Below are 17,986 nucleotides of genomic sequence, written 5' to 3'. Positions count from 1 at the left end.
TATATATATATATATATCTCTAAGTTTAATATACAATGTTTTTTTGTTACAGTGGGCCGAATACGAAAGATGTACCATATTCTCGTTTGATTGACGCTAGTCCTGTAGCACAATTACCCCAAAAATTAGATTCTGATTCTAAACTAAATGCAGAACGTAGTAAATCCATTTTAAGTGTACCAGAAATTGAAACTGCGCCCAAAAGTAGTGTATCTGATTCCAAATTAGCTGTAGATTATTTTACTGCAACAGAGAATGTAGAAATACTTGAATCAAATAGCCCACAGTCTTTACCTACAGTCCCAACTGAATTTAATCTCTCTACGTCTATACGATCGACTACAAAAGACAGCGAAGGAATAAATGTATCAGATTCTCATCATTCGTTATATGCGAGGACAAATTCAGAAGAACGATTAAAGCAGGAGGTATAAATAATATATCTTATTAAATGAAAAATTTTAGTTACTATATTTATTACATAATTATTTACACGTTTATAGGTACAACGTACAGTATCCATGTCGTCTGAAAATCATTCAGAAGCGTTTTATTCGGCTGATGAAGATATGAGTCATGGATTAAGTGGAAGTCGAACGTCCAGTTTACGTCAATCCATCGTCGGTTCTGGCTGTGTTTTAAACCGCAATGATAGTATAAAGAAAAAATTTTCGTCGGACTTGTCTATTGTTGAGAGCTCGGCTAATGTAAATATCTCGGTGGCGGATAAAGCGCACACATTAGAGAGAGCAAAGACACAAATATTAAATACAAAGAAAAGTCCTAGGATCAATAGGAACACTAGTTTTCAAAATGAAGTTGATCAAACTGAAAACTGTGGTTTGCAAGATTCATCAGATAGCCATTCAGTATCATCTACCAGTTTTATCTCTGCTGTATCTTCACAAGAAGATGTCACGCTTGTAAATTTGCATATGCAAGTGAATAAACCAATTGTAGATTCGCCATTATTGATGTCAAGTTATGTCAGTCATTTAACACAGGTAGTTTAATATATCTTAGTGTAAATTCAATTGTGTATTAATATTTCTCTTAATATGTGCATATGTGTTAGCCAATCACTATCTAATTTAATATACAGTATATTACACACATAATAAAAAATGTTAGGTTCGTTGTTCAAATTGGAATCAATCGTCATTACCTTCGGGTGGTGATGCATTTACTACTCCTATATTTCAACGTGCAGAGGATGGTAGATTAGTTTACGTTGGTGGACGATATATACCAAAACTTGAAACTGTCACGGAAGGTTTTACATCGTTAAAAATGATAACACGTTCCGATGGTTCGCCCGTTGCAAGTTCATCCAATAAAACGCCTACACATCCTTACTTGTGGGATGATACGTCTCTAAATCAAACAGAAGGTACAGTATTATTAGTATATTTGATTACAGTTTTAAGGATATCTAAAATCTTATATACATACAATAGGCGAAGATAATGCGATGCATAACGAGGAAGAACTATTAGCAATATTGCATGAAACCGGATTACGTACAACAGTTATTGTCAAATTCAAAGGAGATGTTGATATTATGCTAAGTCCTATGGTTCTGGAATCACTTCAACGATTTATCGATAGTATTATACCAACTTTGGCCAGTTTACATCCATTGACAATCCTAAATCATCTTCACAACGAATGTATAAGCAAAGTAGAGGATGCAAATATTTTAAAACAGGATCAAAGTTTATCATATTGGAGTCAAGTCCAAACTAGTTCAAAACGGTCTACAGCAGAAAGGAATCTTAAAAATGGTCAAGGTGATGATAAATGTTAGTTTTTATGATATATTTTTCTGTATGAATTAAATTAGTTTGTATTTATAATTTACTTTATTTTTAACAGGTAAAATTGCACTACAGACAAATGTCTACGAAGAAAGTATTACGACACAAATACAAGGCAGTATTATTTTACCAAAGGTAATAATTTTGCATAATAAAAAATAATTTTCTCATTTACACATATATTTAAATTATATTAAAAATCTTTTTTTTTTTCTTTTAGTTGAATCTAACATTGTTGCAAGCTTCTGTTGTTGAAGAAATTATCTCGTTCTCTGCGTTAGAAAATATTCGGGACTTGACATGTGTATCATTATTTGCGATTTGTCTCGATGATGTTACTGCGAGATTCTATTTAGGAAAACAAGCTCGAGAAATTGTTCAAACTTTTCACAAACCAGCTGCATTACCGAATCAGAAGAAGGTAAACAAAATCAGTAAAGCATTTTTATCTGGACATCAAACTACTGCAGTAGTAGCTGACGTGGGAGGAGAAACAGTATACATAGAAACGTCGGAGAAGCAGCAAGAAGAAATTATAGTCACTTTAAATATCGGTATATAAATATAAAAACAAGTAAATGTGTACACACACACACACACACACACACACACACACACACACACACACACACACACACGTTCTATATACGTAATGTAACTTTTTAATTTTTGATAGGCAAAACACATTCTCAATTAAGAAGACTGAGGAACGAATCTTCAATATTAAAGGATGCAGTAATAACCGCTATACCTGCACATTATTCCAAAGTATTATTTACTTGTACAAGAATGACGTCTCCATTAAAGTGTATTGATTATTATTTACATTACATGATGGATGAAAAAGAAAAACCGAATGTATGTAATTTCTTTTTTGATATTTTAATAATAATATATACATGATCATTTTTGTACATATTAGAAACAGACTGGACCACCGCAAGCTACTGAAGAATTTACAATGGGATGTGGAGAAGATAGATTAGGATTTATTATGTTTGAATGTGGTTTTGAGGGAATTAAATTGAAAATAGTAAAGAGATCTCAATTTGAAAAAGGAGAAAACGGTGATAATGACAAAAAAAATGAGGCTGAAATATTTTGCACAGACAGTGTTAAAAGCCAAGACGAATTAGATAATAATACTGCTGGTAAAAAAAACCTATGATTCAAGTGATATTGCATCAATATTCTGTTTACTTAGTTTATCCTACTTTTAGCATCCACAGCAACTGCTGCAGAAACAGAAGTAAAGCCGACAAATGCATCTGCTGGTACTCAAATGAATATGAGTGCGACATGTACCAGTCTTACATCTAAAGTAGCAAATGGCAATACTGTATCATGTGTTATTGAATTAAAAACAGTATGGTTTAATTTTGCTGCACCTCCACGTACTCCAATAACGAGAAAAATTGATTATACAAGATTAGATTGGAATTTACTCAGTACGGCATCACCAGCAATAAATGCGTGGATGAATCCTAGTAACAAATTCGCAATTCGTATTGTTTACATGGTCAGAACAATGTATCGAAGATCTACTGCAATTGTTGCTTGCCTTATGGCTGAAGCATTAGACGTACAAGGAATACATATGCCTTTGAAGGTATGTGATTTCTTTTGATGAATTACAATAAAAATTGTTTTCTGTTGTGTTCATTAATACGAATATTTTTTTTTTACAGAGTCGTTATGGAAGATTAACACCTTTAGCGAAAACATTGCAGGAAGATCCTTCTTGTCAATTATGTAGTATACTGCAAAATTATGTTTTTTTATCTGAAATCATAAATATTGAGGCTAATTTAAAAGAATCTGATCTGCCACTTCTTTCTACACTTCGACAAGTAATAATTATTAAATTGAGATATTACATGCTTTTATCAAATATTACTTATATAGAATTTGTATTTTTATTAATATTATAAACTTAATATTTTTTTATATTATAGGGTGTCATTGTATTAAGCAGGCAATGGAAGAACGTACTTTATACGCCATTATTATTGGAACACAATTACAAAACTAAACATGTTAAACCATTAAATGTTACATTTGCCGTGTCCGATCCTGATGAGGTAAGATATCTTTGTATGTAAATTAGTAAATGTAAGTAGTTATATAATATGAACTTCAATATTGATGTAAAGCAGAATTTTAACAAAAAATATATACAAAATATAAATGTGAGTATTAAAAATTAAAATTTAATAATCTATAATAATGTTTACATAGAAGTTTTATATATTTTGTATCCTGACATAATATCTAAGATATCCAAAAAGTTATCAATAGAAAGAGCATAATTTGCTAGGAACTTCTTCTTTCAGCAAGTAAATAAGACAGAAGTGGAGGAAGAAATCAATGTGAAAAGGAGTAAGAATCCTTCAATAAAGAATATTTTTACAAAATTTGTGCATTATGCAAATTATGATAGTTTTATATATTTCTTAAAAATAAAATTTTTGACTAAACGCTTTAAAATTTTTCTTGCAAAATTGTTATTAAATAATAGCTAAGAAATGTGTTACATAAATATGCTTTTAACAAACTGTAATATATGTCAAGCAATTTTGTTTTGTCTCTCGATATATATATATTATACATTTACATCACAGGTGCAGGTGTAGCAATGCTTGCAAGATACATGTGATTATTTAATAAATAGTTATATAATGGAATAGCTAAAAACCATTTTTATAATTATTTCTATATATCACAAAGTCTTTAACCATATTATATTGTGCTATTTTATAAAATCAGCTTTGAAATGCTTTCAAGACTATTTAGAATATTATAATACTACAAAAAAGTAAAAAATTGATACAATAACTATACATGTTAATATCAACCAAATATCAATTTTATACAAAATTATTTTGTCTTAATTGAGAAAAACAAAACTTATTAGATATTAAAAAAGTTATTTTGAGTCTTGATTTATTGATATAGGAGAATCTGTTGACTGATGGGGAGGGTAGTGCAGGAGATGTTGATGATCAGGAAGTAACAGATGAATGTGCTATGCTCATCCATACGGACCATATGCATAAACATACACATATCAAAGGTGGACAAGATAAAACATCAGGTATTATACAGTAAACATAGCATTATAATTTTTTGTTGATTTTTTGCTGTTTTTGAGAAAAAACAATTTTTATGATAATTAAGTTATTGAAGTAATGTGTTTAAGAATTGGAACGATTTTAATTATTTGTATATACCTGTACTATTTATTGACATGCTTTATAAACTGTAATAAAAAAAACAGTATATATATATATTTTTTTTTTTTTTTTTTTTTTTAATGAGATATATATTAATCGCAGAATGTATTCGTCATTATGATTCCATCAGAAATCGTTTTGTTTTCAATGCTTTTACTAATCCCATGTATATAAATGCTTATATATGTTCGTCTAAGCGCCTTTTCTCTTATTGTCCTAAAAACTGTATTCTTTAGTAATTGATTAGCTTGTTAGTCCCGTAATTAACGAATAATGTAACCTTATATGCTTTGGCTTCATGTGGAAATGACTAGGTATGTGTGGTGATGGTTTGATGGTTCCTGTAAGCTCTCCTCGTGGGAAAGATACAACTCCTATAACAACACCGGTTCCAGGCCCGGATTCATTTTCCTCTCCTTCTCCACCTATAGCTCTTTCAAAGAGAGGAAAAACATTACAACCAACGCAAGTACCTGCTAGTACACGTGCAAGTATCGTTTTCCCTTTACTCACCAGCGGTGGGTTATTCAGTCAAACACGAGAACAAACAAATAACATAAGTAAGTGGATAGTGAATGAATTATTTAATTTTCTTAGTAACTAGTAATTAGTAACTTTTTCCATTTTTGAGTCAAGCAGTTGGAATAATAATAATTAAACTATCCTGCATGATCTTATCTTTTGCATATAATTGTCATCGTTTAATTTTGTACGTATTTTTATTGTACTCCTTTTTTTTTTATTAATTTAGAATACCTCTAAAGTATTCATTGTTTCTTTGAACGTGTCTTAAGAACATTTATTAATACTACATTTTTATTAATATTACATTTTTATTCTACTTATTGTTAATCTTAATTATTGTTATTATTAATAATTATTTCTATACGCGTTGAGTTGTATTTATTGAATTTATGAATTATTTTTATGCCAGGTTATGGAACATTGAAAGAAGAAAAAACTCCACAAATTCATATTTCACATTCACATCAACTTGGTTCTAATCCTAGTATTTATTCTGGAGGTTTGGGTCATGGTAGTCAACATAGCACTGGAAGTTTAGATCAAGTTACATCTCCTACAAGTCACTCTACTAAACCTATAAATACAGGGGAAGATCTGTATAGTTGGATGGCAAAACAGCAAGAATTTATAAAGGATAATGATAAAGGAAATTTAAAAGGAAATTGGGTAAGTCTAGTCACTGTCATCATATCATAAGATATATATAGTTTTTCAATATTAAAATGTCAGAAATTCGTGGGAATGTAAAAATTTATTATATGCTTGTTTACCTCTATTTTTATTCTTATTTATGTAGGTCTTTCGTACAGAGCAAAAATCTACAAAGGTACATTTAAAAAGGCGCAATTTTTATCACTCTGTAACACAGATATGTTGTTCCAATGTAAGATCAAGTAAAAATGTTCTCTCTTTTTAGGATTCAAAAATTAACACTATGACTACTGACGATACTGAAGATTCCGATATACAAAGTGGTGCATTCCTGTATCCAATGAAAGACTCTCTAAGATTATTGGATGCACATCTGATTTTTGAACCGCTTTTATCGTCCTTATCGGTTATGCCACAACAGATGTTATCAGTTATCGGATCAGGAAATGTAAATAATATATCCTCCTTAGATTCATTAGGCTCAAATTTATCTCTTGTAGGCAGTATGGATACTATGCGTATTGATATAGTCGTGAGTGAATTTGGAAAAATAACAGATAAGAAAAAAAGTAAGCTTGGAAATTATTTAAATTCTGCATACAATGTATCATTTATAAATGATATAATTTTATTTTACCTCACAGATAACAAATGTCAGGCAAGAAAAGGAACTAACTCGAAATTTCATCTTGATATCCCACCAGAGACACCAGCATTTTTATGCGAAAGGATTGGCGTAGACATCGATATTAAAAAAATGGCCGACATGACAGTAGATGATATGATACAAAAACAAAATGTCCTATATATATCTAGAGGTCAATTGAAGAAACATACTAGCACAGTGGTTAACATTAGTTTAAATATTCGTTACATAAGTCAGCAAGTAAACATGCCTCTTCTTAGATTATTACATCAAATAAGTAACATGTATCAGAATGTTAAAGAGACACAGATGGAGTTAAAGGAGCAACAACCTGAAGGAAAACGTAATACTAACATAATTGTTAATGATAATGTTGCGAAAAACGGCTCATCATCAAGTAAATAATACAATATTTTAATTATAAATAATCTGTACAATTTATATTTTGCAACTAATGTTATTTTTTTAGCATCTGATCTACAAGAACAGTTTCTCACTGGCAGCAAAAAGATCGAAGCACCTTTGCTTCGCAGCAGTTTCGAACCGAATCAATCGAAAGCATTACCAGGTGCAACTGTGCGCTCTCGGCCGCAAAGTTTTGCACAAAAATTACGAAGCACTGGCAAAAGTGTAAAAGGTTATATTAATTTAAGTGAAGGTGTTATTACGCCCAGTTTTGGAGCAAGCCCTAGTGGATCTGGTTTGGATAAATTTACGGATACATGTAAAGATAGCGCACACCTAACACCACGATGCTGGAAAACTATATACTATCTTTTGGATTTGTACGCAACTCGTCCGGAAACTAAAACTATTACCCATCGATTTTCGATATCTGCAGATGTAGCGGAACATTATAAAAGTGGAAGAAAGTATGAAATCTTGAATGAAACCAAGGATGTTGATATTGAAAAAGGATTGAATGCTGAAAATAGTTCAACGCCGATTCCTCCAGCAAGAGAGTTAAGTAAGTATAGAATATATTTCAGTATTTCTTTTCAATTTTTATCTTATCAGCTTTAATTTAAATCGAATGCTATTTATAGACATCGTAACAGGCGAAAGAACAAGACTAATTATTTTTGGCGTCGCACGAATCCATAGAACCAGATTATTAGCTACTTTAAGTGGCTTAAAACTTGAAGCAGAAATTACTAGTCTACATTCTAGTCTAACTTGTCGGAAAAAATCACGGCCTGCAAGTTTAGAATGCAGTATGACTGGACAAATCGGAAGAACCATGATTGTTTTATTAGAAGGCGTTGCCCCTAATCAACAAACAGTTGTAAAAGTTACCGTTGGAAAATCACAAGCTCTATATTCCAGCATTACGAGGCGTCAAAAGGACAAGAATAGCGGTTTATTGACTGTTGGTGCTGTGAATATTGATATACCGCAGCATCCTGTAGCATTGCATGGAATGATGACTAGAGGCAGTAAACAATTGTCGTCAACGTTACAGGTAAATATTAATTTTGCAAAAATATCTTCAAATTCTTAAGAGAAATATATGTAAAGAAAATCTATCTTTTTTTTTTAGGAATTAAGAGTTACTAGAACATCATCGAGAATGTCGCGAGGACAACAACAAGATGATGTAGATGCTGTTTCGGGCAGTCCACATCATTACGCGCCAGCTCCTTCAATAGGCGTAGAAAAACCACAGGCCGTATCTGGTCTTTTAGAACCTATTGTTATGCAATTCCACATAATACTTCAAAGCCTAAGTATAACTGCAGCATTGTTACCATCTCTCCAAGCTCAATACAAGATGGATCAAGTGAATAGTTCTGGCATAACAGGTAGCAAGGCTAAGTTTACTATAGACTTGCCTCATCATAATCTGAGTTTTACTACGAAGTTGCAAGTGACAGAAGCGAACTTACCGTCTGAAGCAAGTATCGAATTACCTAAAGTGCATGTTTTAGCCGAATACGTTCAAGACGGAAGCAGTAACTTGAATGATACTAAATTAGCAGGTAAATAATATATAAATCATGTATTTTCATGTTTTAACAATTGTGTTTTAAATAAAATTGTGGTTGTTTTGCAGATGGTGTTGTATTAAGACAAGGTAGTTACCTAAGTGCAACTGCAGATATCGGAGTGTTTGAGCATTCTTTAACGACAGATCTTTTAAATCATTTGGTATTTGTACAAAAAGTATTTATGAAAGAGGTAAACGAAGTAGTGCAGAAAGTTTACGGAGGCGAAAAACCAGTACCTTTGTGGCTCGAAGACGACGAATCAAGCAGCTCTACTCTGAAACGAATTTTATTTTCACTGATTATACGTATTAAGGTATCTTTTACAAAATTTTTCTTATATTTGCTCTGCTTTGTTGGAGATTTATAAATTAGCATTATCTGTGAACTTGTTATTAATTTGTAGTAATTTGTAGTTTTTTGATGAAAATATTTTTGTTCTCATAAAAGAAACTTTATTTTTTTTTTCAGAGGATTCAATTGACTGCAACAACGCCAACGAATTCGGCAGTGCGGTTAGAAACCGGTGCAGTAGAATTTCAATTATCTAACAGAGTACAAAATGTTTCTGGTGCTACTCAACCTAATCCCTATATGAAATTATTTGGCAAAGCACAAGTTGATATTAATTTAAGTCTGGGACAATTATTAAAAAATGTATTATTTGAAGAAGCAGAACCCGAATTTCAACAGTTTGCTTTCTTTAATACTAGAATAGGACTACGAAATGCATTTCAAGAGGAAATGGCTCAGGAAGAAGACAAGGAAGTAGTTTTAATTACTCTTAAACGTCCACTGATTTATATACAACCTATCGCTATCGATAAAGCTATACTCGTTTGGTTAAATTATAAAAACGCATATGAATACTGGAATGAAAAACGATCTAATTTGAATAAGGAAGTGTTAACTGCTACTCAACAAGTATTTGAAAAAGTTCCATTCGGGCAACTGACGAGTCAGCTCAGTGCACCTCATCTTGGGACATTATTTTTGCAATTAACAGTCGATGATATGGGCATATGTGTGCCGCTTAATCCCTTACCACCAAATAATTGGAGATTAAACAGAGGCCTTTATGATGGAGAATCGCGAGGTGCTGTTGTTGTAACACTTGAAAATACAAGCATATCCGCATGTAGTAGCGGTAGTTTAGTTAGTAAAGGAAGGTACGTATATAAAAAAAAAATACATGTGCATAATTTTTGTATTTTTTTGTACAAACTGTTGATATTTTTACATATTTTATATTTTAAATTTTTATATTTTTCTTATTAAAGGTTCGTAGGATTATGCTTGAGATTTGCAGAAGACTTTGAAACTTCTTTGGACGATTGGAAACCAGATATGACCGATAGTAATATAATGAATTTATGTGTCGTATCAGAAGGTACTTATGAAGTGTGTAGTAGGACTATCGCTCAAAAACAAGATAAATCTGGTACGATCTGCATAGTCATATATTATATTAAAGCATAGTCATATATTTTTCTTTCGTATATATTTTTTGAAAATAATTAATTTTTTCTAGATAATGCTAAATGGATCTTAAACGTTCAATGGCAAATGGAAGGAGTTGATATTCATCTTGATGTCAATGTAGGACAACAGCTATCAGCTCTTGGACATACATTAACAATGCTAACTGGGTCTGAAGAGGAAGATGATATTCACGTTCCTGCAGATTATGACAGCGACGATGGAGATCAACCAGAAAATAGCACTAGCCAGGTTAAGAAAAAAGTATGGTTTAATTATTTTTATTTTTTGCCATTTATACGCGTGGTTATGTTTGAGTAATGTAAGTAATGATAAAAGGCATGTCTTACGTAACATATATGAAATTTGTATATAAAAAATTTCAATTAAATCTTGATAGAGAGAGTAAAACGAATATATAATTAATACATTATTCAAGATCGTTTGTTGAATTTTATTATTTCAATGTTAAATTAAAGCGATTTTTTATCAAATTTGTATGTACTCTTATAGGAAAGCATATTAATGAAAAAATCAAAAAATTGGACGGATAGTCTCCCAGCATTTATCTTCGATCCTACACTTGATGCAAAGAAAAGGTCACAATTAATAGAAAAAGAGATGAATGAACAAGCGAAAATTATAAACGATTTGCGTTCATTGGGTGCTTCGCATGGAACAATCGAGCAGGAAATGAAACGACTACATGAATTAGAAGCGATGGTATTTAAAGATTTTAGAAGGTACGTGATAAAATGACTTCTTTCTTTTAATTTGCACATTTATGAAAATATATTCTCTAGAGATATGATTCAAAAGCTAAGAAGACAATCGGTGAAAGCTTCTGGTATTAAGGGTAAATTAGGTCTTGGTAGCAAACCGAATACATATCGTTCAAGATCATTTATTGTACCCTCGCCTACACCAGAACATCATTTAGAAAGTCCAGAAGACATGAATACGGAAATTAATTCAGCAAATTCAGCTAGTTACGAAAGTAGTCCTAGGAGCGGTCCCAGTCGGTATGCATTTATGTGTTTAATTTTAAATAATTATTTAATATTTTTATAATTTAATTTTTTAGAATAATTTTCAATTAGAAGTTTATATATATATTACATATATATATAGTAAATATTTAATATTTAATTAAATCATCCGTTTATTTTTTTTTTTAAATTATTATATAGATCAGCTTCTTTGCGAGTAAGAGGACTTAGCGGACCACGAGTTACTTTTAGTGATACACGTACAATGTGCAGGTATAATTGAAACATTATATTAGCAATAAAAAGATATAAATTAATTGTTTGTAATCTTTGTCAGGCAATCATCTCTACCTAGCGCGAGTTCTGATTTGAGTTTACCAGAGGGAGAATTAGAATGGCCAGAGACTATTGAGATCGAAGGAGAACGAGTTGAATTGAGAAAAAAGAATAGAGATATCAGTTGTACATCGAGTTATGACAGTATGGAGGGAAAGTATGTGTTCTCTTAATAATTGAATTAAATATTATATACATATATTTGTAAAATATTACACTATCTTCTCTTTGCAGTGCACCATTACTAGATTCATTTGGAAAAGAGCAAGCTTCATCGACATCCTCTCCATTTATTACCCAGAAAACTCAAGAGCCTAATATAGACTTTGAACTTGATGTTAAAGTTTTAATTAATAGTGGAAAATGTGTCTTACACACAAAAGATCCAGGAAAAGAAGATGAAATTAAACTGTAAATATAAAATAATATATAATATATATTGTCTTAATAACTTTAACAATTTTTTAAGAATATTGAAAGTATATTATAATTAATGTCTCTATATTAATTTAATTATCCTAAAAAAAGGGATATGTTTGTCTCTCTTTACTTTTTTTTATTATTTATTACATATTTTATATTATAATTTATTACATATTTTTAATTTAATTAACTTTTTACTTTCTGAAATAGTTTATATAATAATTTATATAATTAAATTTTTATATAACAAATATCTTTTCTCTATTATAGTTTGAGTAGAATGAAGAAAGAAAGATCATGTTCTGGTGGTACATTTGAATTTCAACCTGGTAGTCCCAGTAGCAGTAGAAAACATTTAAATAATAAAGAAAAACCGTCAACAACTAGTACATCTCGATTGAAATATCTACAGCATGCAAGTGTGCCTTTAGTAGATTTAACAATTTTTCATATTCCTGGTTTGGATGTTAAGGTAAAATTTAAAAAATTTTTATCTATCAATGATTATACATACTTTAAACAATGATATAAAGAAAAAGCTATTTTGCAGGTTCATTACGAATCCAAAACTCTTCCAGAAGAATCTTTATCTCCCCGCATATCTGCTGAGAATAATCTATTAAGTCCAATTACAGTGTTTAGAAAATCTAGTACTAAAAAAGCCAGTTTGTTTGCTTGGATGACTCTTCAAAGCATTCCTGAGGAAACTATTATTAGTCCTCATATCCTTGAATTTTTAGAGCAGACTTTAGAACCCATTCCGAGCAAGAATAATTTCCAGAGTAATGTGCAAACAAATGCTGGCTTCCTGCTAGAAAATACGGAAAACACATCGTGGGCTGCCACTGCTGCAAATAGCAATTATGTTTATGCCAGTTTCCCTGTTGATGTCATAGTATATTTTCATATGCAGCCGTCTACATTTAGGTATGTTAGGCAATTACATTTTACATAAATTTTAAAGAATCCAATTTATTTGTTAATAAATTTTAATTATTATATAGATTCTCATCTTTACCAGTTTCACGAGTAGAATGTATGCTACAATTACCATCGCTTGATATTGTATTTTCATCAAAACGTGCTGAGGAAGAATTAATAGAGTTTCGAGAATTGAAGTCGCAAACAACGGGCAAGGAAATAGGTACAGCTATCGGTGGATTATCTGTTACAGGTTGTTTAGCGGATTTTTCCGTTTATATTTTTCATCCGTATGGTGGCGGAAAGAAAACAGGTTTAAAAGAAGCTCAATGGTCGCCTTTGTCAGATAGTGAGAGAAAAGATTCGTTAAGTATCAACGTCGAATTTGTAAAATTTCATTTGTCAAGAAGCAGAAAATTGAATTTTCAAAGCGAACAGCTTAAGAAGCTTTCGGACACTAGTCGTGCTGTCATACGATTTTCAAGTATGTAATGTAAATCAAAATATCGCGAGCATAATTTATGAATTTATTTTAGATATATATTAACAATTGTTTTAATAAATTTTTTATGTAATATTAATTTTCAGCAATTATTGATATTGGATCTGCCTCATTTAAATATGATATGCGTCGATTAACAGAAATTCTGGCATTTCCAAAGGCTTGGTATCGACGTAGCATAGTGAGACGGTTATTTCTAGGAGATTTAAGTTCAGGTACTGCATATTCCGAAGGGGATGGAAGTCCTTCATTAAATCAGGAAGAAGCAGTCATGGGAAGCTCTTTATTGAAACATTACGATAGACACGACTCATTATCAAAAAGTGCATCTGAAAAAAGTCCTATATTAAATAGAGAAAAATTGAAATTAACCTTGGAAAATGATATGCCAAGACCTACGCGATTAAAAGGTATCTGCTTTCGCGCAATTAGTAAAAGACTAACTTAAAATTTATAAATATTATATTTTGTTAGATATTGGAAGAGGATGGAGTTTTACCACAGACAAACAAGTGTCATCTGAAGTCAAATTAAGAGAAGCCGCATGGGAAACATTGGTGTTATTTGCAGTGAATTTTACACGCCTTAATGTGCATATGAATATGGGTAATGTAATGGGTAATGTTAGCTGGATGACAAAGGATTTCAGATCGGATGGAAGACTGTCTATTGGCAGCACGGGACATAAAAATTTGTATATAGGCATTGGCTTAGGAGGATCGAGTTTAGATGCGAAAGGTGGTATAGTTGGAGGGACAATTGAATTGAGTAGAATTGACACTTACAGTGAGTTTTCAAATAATTAGATATATTTTCATACATTGATTAAGTTATAGAGAATTTAATCTATATTTTTACGTATTATCATAGTACATATTCGAGAAGAACCTGGAATAGAACCTGATCATACAGTAGGATTGAAATTATTTGCATTAGAATTACGATTGGATTATATGGGAACAAGTGTCTTAATGTCTCGTGTGTCTTCATTGGATGTTACTCTTAGAGATGAATGGAAAATTAATCGTAGTAGTAGTGGTGATGCTTTTATGCCAACCCGAAGGTATGTTTTAATTTAATCCTAATGAAGTAAAATATATTGCTTCAATATGAAATAAACAAAAAAATACAATTTTATTTTATCGAAATTCAACATTAAAAAGCGATATATACATATATAAACATATGTTCATATAGGCCCGCTATTATTTTTATGCACGGTGACTTAGGCTGGGATCAATTACAAGTCATGATCAGTAAATCAACAACAGCCGATTTGTTAAAAATGTTTTACAAATTGGATGAGTTTTTCAGTCAGCAATTTAAGAGCAGCAAACGTGTATTTAGTTCCTTACAAACAAAGCATCAAAGAATGAGTAACAGTAGTATTAAGAAAAGACAACAAAAGAAGAAATCTGCTGTTGATGGTAAAGTCGAACTGTTAATATTTATCAGTTATTATAATGAAAATTATGATGCTGATTCATTGTAGGTGGTCCATGGAGTTTGAATCAGACTGCTATATCAGATGCTAGACATCATAGGCATTGGCAAAGAGTATTAACTCAAGTAGCTGGTCTTCAATTAGGAAGCTTAAGGTTTTCTTTGCCGTCAACTGGTACCGTCCTTGGTGGTACAATGGAACTTCATGGTTGTAATATTAGCTTAGCATGTTTCCACGGAATTAATTTTAAAAGCAAAAGCTGGGCTTTGTTCTCGTTAAAAGAACCCTGCATAAGTTTTGCTACAGAAGCCCAAGAAATCCCAAGTGTTGAAAGTAATTAATTATCATGTTATTAAATAATTATCATGTTAATTCTATATCAAGTGTAAATTAATAATTTGTATAAAATAATTTGTTTACACAGCACCTACCTCTTATGACGTTCACGTCGTACAGACGTTAACCATCAGTTTAGGACACCAACAGGAACAACATGCAAGACATCATTCCATGGCAACTGTATGTAGATTAAGTCGAAGTGTTTTATTTCCACCGCAATTTAAATCTCTGCAAGAATGGTTTCATTATGCATTTGCTAGTAGTGAGATTGATGGTATGTATAAAATATAAAAGTAATTTTATTATTTTTTCGTTTTTATAGAATTTTATACTTTTCTAATTCCTATCTCTTTCATCGCATAGCGGTAGATAGATTTCCGTGTGTCGAGAGGGATAGAGTAGAGAGTACATCTGACGGTAGTAATGTATCACGTGGAAGGAGCACGTCTTCAACGTCTGGCAAATTGCAAGAACATTCTCATACACGGGAAGTGATATTTGCTTTGCCTTCATTGCAACTTCATCTGAAAACTGAACATTTACAAACGGCTAGAACACCAGACGTTATAGGTACGTAAATTGATAATAATTGCTATTTTGCTGTCTAATTGTTAAATGTAATTGTTTAAATATATATATCTATATAATATTAATCGCTTTTTTTCAATAATAATAAAAACCGTATAAATGTAATCGCTGTTTTTATATTAAACTTTCAATAAGATACGAAAATAAATTAAATATAATGATGTGCAACAGACACGTTCTGATGATATTAATACGTATAGAGTTTTGTTTATTACGAAATTATATTAATAGATGTATTGTCGATACAGATTTTTTTATGTTAAATCACACTAAGCACAAAACATAATATTATATGTCCTTCCACTGTGCTAATTATTCTGCAATTGGTTCTTTCGTATATTTTTAGGACTCCCTAAGCATATTTTATATAGTAAGTATGTGAAGTTTATTATGTTTGGAATGATAAAAAATCGGTAGAATATTTAGTATGCTTTACATGTTTAAATAAATGCTTAAGCGATATCTTATACCTGTATCTTGTTTAATAAATATTTTTAAATTTTTTTAAAAGTCCACACACATACATACACACACACGCGCGCGCGCGCGCGCGCGAATACACGCATAATGTGACAAATAAATTACAATTTATAATTCTTTTCAATGTCTTAAAGTTATATTATGCTTTAATTAATATTATGCTCAATAATATAATTAAATATAATACTGTCAAGATATAATAAAGAGTTACAGAATTTATTTAAAAATTTTCATAATTTATTTAATATATTTATTTAATATAAATAATTAGTAATGCTTAAGTAAGCATTAGAAATTAGTTTTATTATTTAAATAGAACTATAAAATTAACTATAAAATTATGATATATTATTTCATACGAATAACTTCAAGATAGTGTAGTATATGTAAAAATGTTTATTCTTAAAAATCATTGTTAAAATATTATGACTATTGTGTTTTATTATTTCAATTTGCAGGCGAAAAACCATTAGTTGAATGCAGCTTTATAACAGAATTTGAAGATCATATATTTGTTACTGTTGATGCCGAAGCCTTTTTCTTCTTACATGATCTTATTACGTCATATGTGAAAGAAAAAGAAAGAGTGGTAAGAGCTTTATGAAAGTACATTCAAAACAATTTTAAATCTGAATCTTATCTATTTAGAGAAAAAATATTTTTATTCTTATAAAATTTCCTACATTAATAGCATACAATGCAGAATATGGGTGCAAGAGCACACAGTCCTGACCCACAAGAAAGAAAAAATATAAATACAGGTATAGTTAACATATCTAGCATATCAGTTACTGCCGAGGACGAGAAGAAACGCAAACAATTTGATCCAGCTGAAATGTTTATAAAAGACTGGCGATCATATAGATGTAAAACATGGCATTTAGAACCAACAGTAAGGTAAGTTATTTCAGAAATATATAGCTTTTTCGAAGCCATCTAAGATAACGTAAAATTTCTTATTTTATCAAGGCTACTATCGTGGGCTGGAAAAAGTATAGAACCTTATGGAATCGATTATATCCTTCAAAAATTAGGATTTTCCCACGCACGTACGACGATACCAAAATGGATACAACGAGGATTTATGGACCCTCTAGACAAATTACTTGCCATTCTTATGTTAAGAATGGTATTAGCCGTTCGTGAAGAATCATCAGATGAACAAAAAGAATATAAAAGAGAAAAATAATACTAAATTGACTTTTTTAAATAATATACATATGATCTCGTAATAGATATTACAGCGGTGCAATAACACGTAAGAATAACATAATTCACGTCAATGTTATGATGCGTTAAAGTTTATGCATAAAGTAACAAAAGCCTATGTATCAATTTTTTTATTGTTTATTTAAAATAATTAGGTTCTGAAATAATTGATATTAATATAATTGAGTAATATAAAAAAATAATTGAAAAAAGAACCATAGTGGTTGATAATAATCGTTCTTGATAAAGAACTATGTAATTTATATTTGTAAAACTGATGTCCAGATATATGTGCTACATGTTTTAATATATGTATATACATATATATATAAAATACGTGTGTGTGTGTGTGTGTGTGTGTGCGCGCGCGCGCGCGCACGCACACACACTATCTATCTATATATATATATATATATATA

General features: G+C 30.8%; 1 protein-coding gene across 1 annotated transcript in view; it reads left to right on the top strand.

The window, feature by feature from the left end:
* Positions 1–17,677, top strand: part of LOC108687791 (uncharacterized protein KIAA1109) — a 22,562-nt gene extending 4,885 nt beyond the window's left edge. The window contains exons 8-50 of the mRNA XM_018193741.1: positions 53–428; positions 504–1,004; positions 1,132–1,390; positions 1,458–1,802; positions 1,876–1,952; positions 2,038–2,371; positions 2,494–2,675; positions 2,740–2,968; positions 3,038–3,426; positions 3,506–3,667; positions 3,773–3,898; positions 4,773–4,911; positions 5,365–5,610; positions 5,985–6,241; positions 6,372–6,401; positions 6,492–6,795; positions 6,871–7,269; positions 7,342–7,839; positions 7,919–8,334; positions 8,413–8,851; positions 8,926–9,173; positions 9,329–10,026; positions 10,138–10,298; positions 10,389–10,600; positions 10,850–11,079; positions 11,140–11,358; positions 11,527–11,598; positions 11,663–11,818; positions 11,896–12,072; positions 12,355–12,556; positions 12,635–13,011; positions 13,089–13,489; positions 13,594–13,917; positions 13,982–14,293; positions 14,378–14,570; positions 14,705–14,934; positions 15,000–15,284; positions 15,376–15,564; positions 15,654–15,860; positions 16,225–16,248; positions 16,817–16,947; positions 17,050–17,255; positions 17,328–17,677. Of these exons, the coding sequence (XP_018049230.1) occupies positions 53–428; positions 504–1,004; positions 1,132–1,390; positions 1,458–1,802; positions 1,876–1,952; positions 2,038–2,371; positions 2,494–2,675; positions 2,740–2,968; positions 3,038–3,426; positions 3,506–3,667; positions 3,773–3,898; positions 4,773–4,911; positions 5,365–5,610; positions 5,985–6,241; positions 6,372–6,401; positions 6,492–6,795; positions 6,871–7,269; positions 7,342–7,839; positions 7,919–8,334; positions 8,413–8,851; positions 8,926–9,173; positions 9,329–10,026; positions 10,138–10,298; positions 10,389–10,600; positions 10,850–11,079; positions 11,140–11,358; positions 11,527–11,598; positions 11,663–11,818; positions 11,896–12,072; positions 12,355–12,556; positions 12,635–13,011; positions 13,089–13,489; positions 13,594–13,917; positions 13,982–14,293; positions 14,378–14,570; positions 14,705–14,934; positions 15,000–15,284; positions 15,376–15,564; positions 15,654–15,860; positions 16,225–16,248; positions 16,817–16,947; positions 17,050–17,255; positions 17,328–17,547 (11,182 nt within the window). The 3' untranslated portion in view covers positions 17,548–17,677. The remainder of the gene's footprint in view (positions 1–52; positions 429–503; positions 1,005–1,131; positions 1,391–1,457; positions 1,803–1,875; positions 1,953–2,037; positions 2,372–2,493; positions 2,676–2,739; positions 2,969–3,037; positions 3,427–3,505; positions 3,668–3,772; positions 3,899–4,772; positions 4,912–5,364; positions 5,611–5,984; positions 6,242–6,371; positions 6,402–6,491; positions 6,796–6,870; positions 7,270–7,341; positions 7,840–7,918; positions 8,335–8,412; positions 8,852–8,925; positions 9,174–9,328; positions 10,027–10,137; positions 10,299–10,388; positions 10,601–10,849; positions 11,080–11,139; positions 11,359–11,526; positions 11,599–11,662; positions 11,819–11,895; positions 12,073–12,354; positions 12,557–12,634; positions 13,012–13,088; positions 13,490–13,593; positions 13,918–13,981; positions 14,294–14,377; positions 14,571–14,704; positions 14,935–14,999; positions 15,285–15,375; positions 15,565–15,653; positions 15,861–16,224; positions 16,249–16,816; positions 16,948–17,049; positions 17,256–17,327) is intronic.
* The last annotated feature ends 309 nt before the right edge of the window (positions 17,678–17,986 follow it).

This window comes from Atta colombica, unplaced genomic scaffold, assembly GCF_001594045.1.
Source record: "Atta colombica isolate Treedump-2 unplaced genomic scaffold, Acol1.0 scaffold216, whole genome shotgun sequence".
Classification (NCBI taxonomy): Eukaryota; Metazoa; Arthropoda; class Insecta; order Hymenoptera; family Formicidae; genus Atta; species Atta colombica.
Note: the sequence above shows the minus strand (reverse complement) of the source record. Positions and strands in the feature narration are given on the sequence as shown.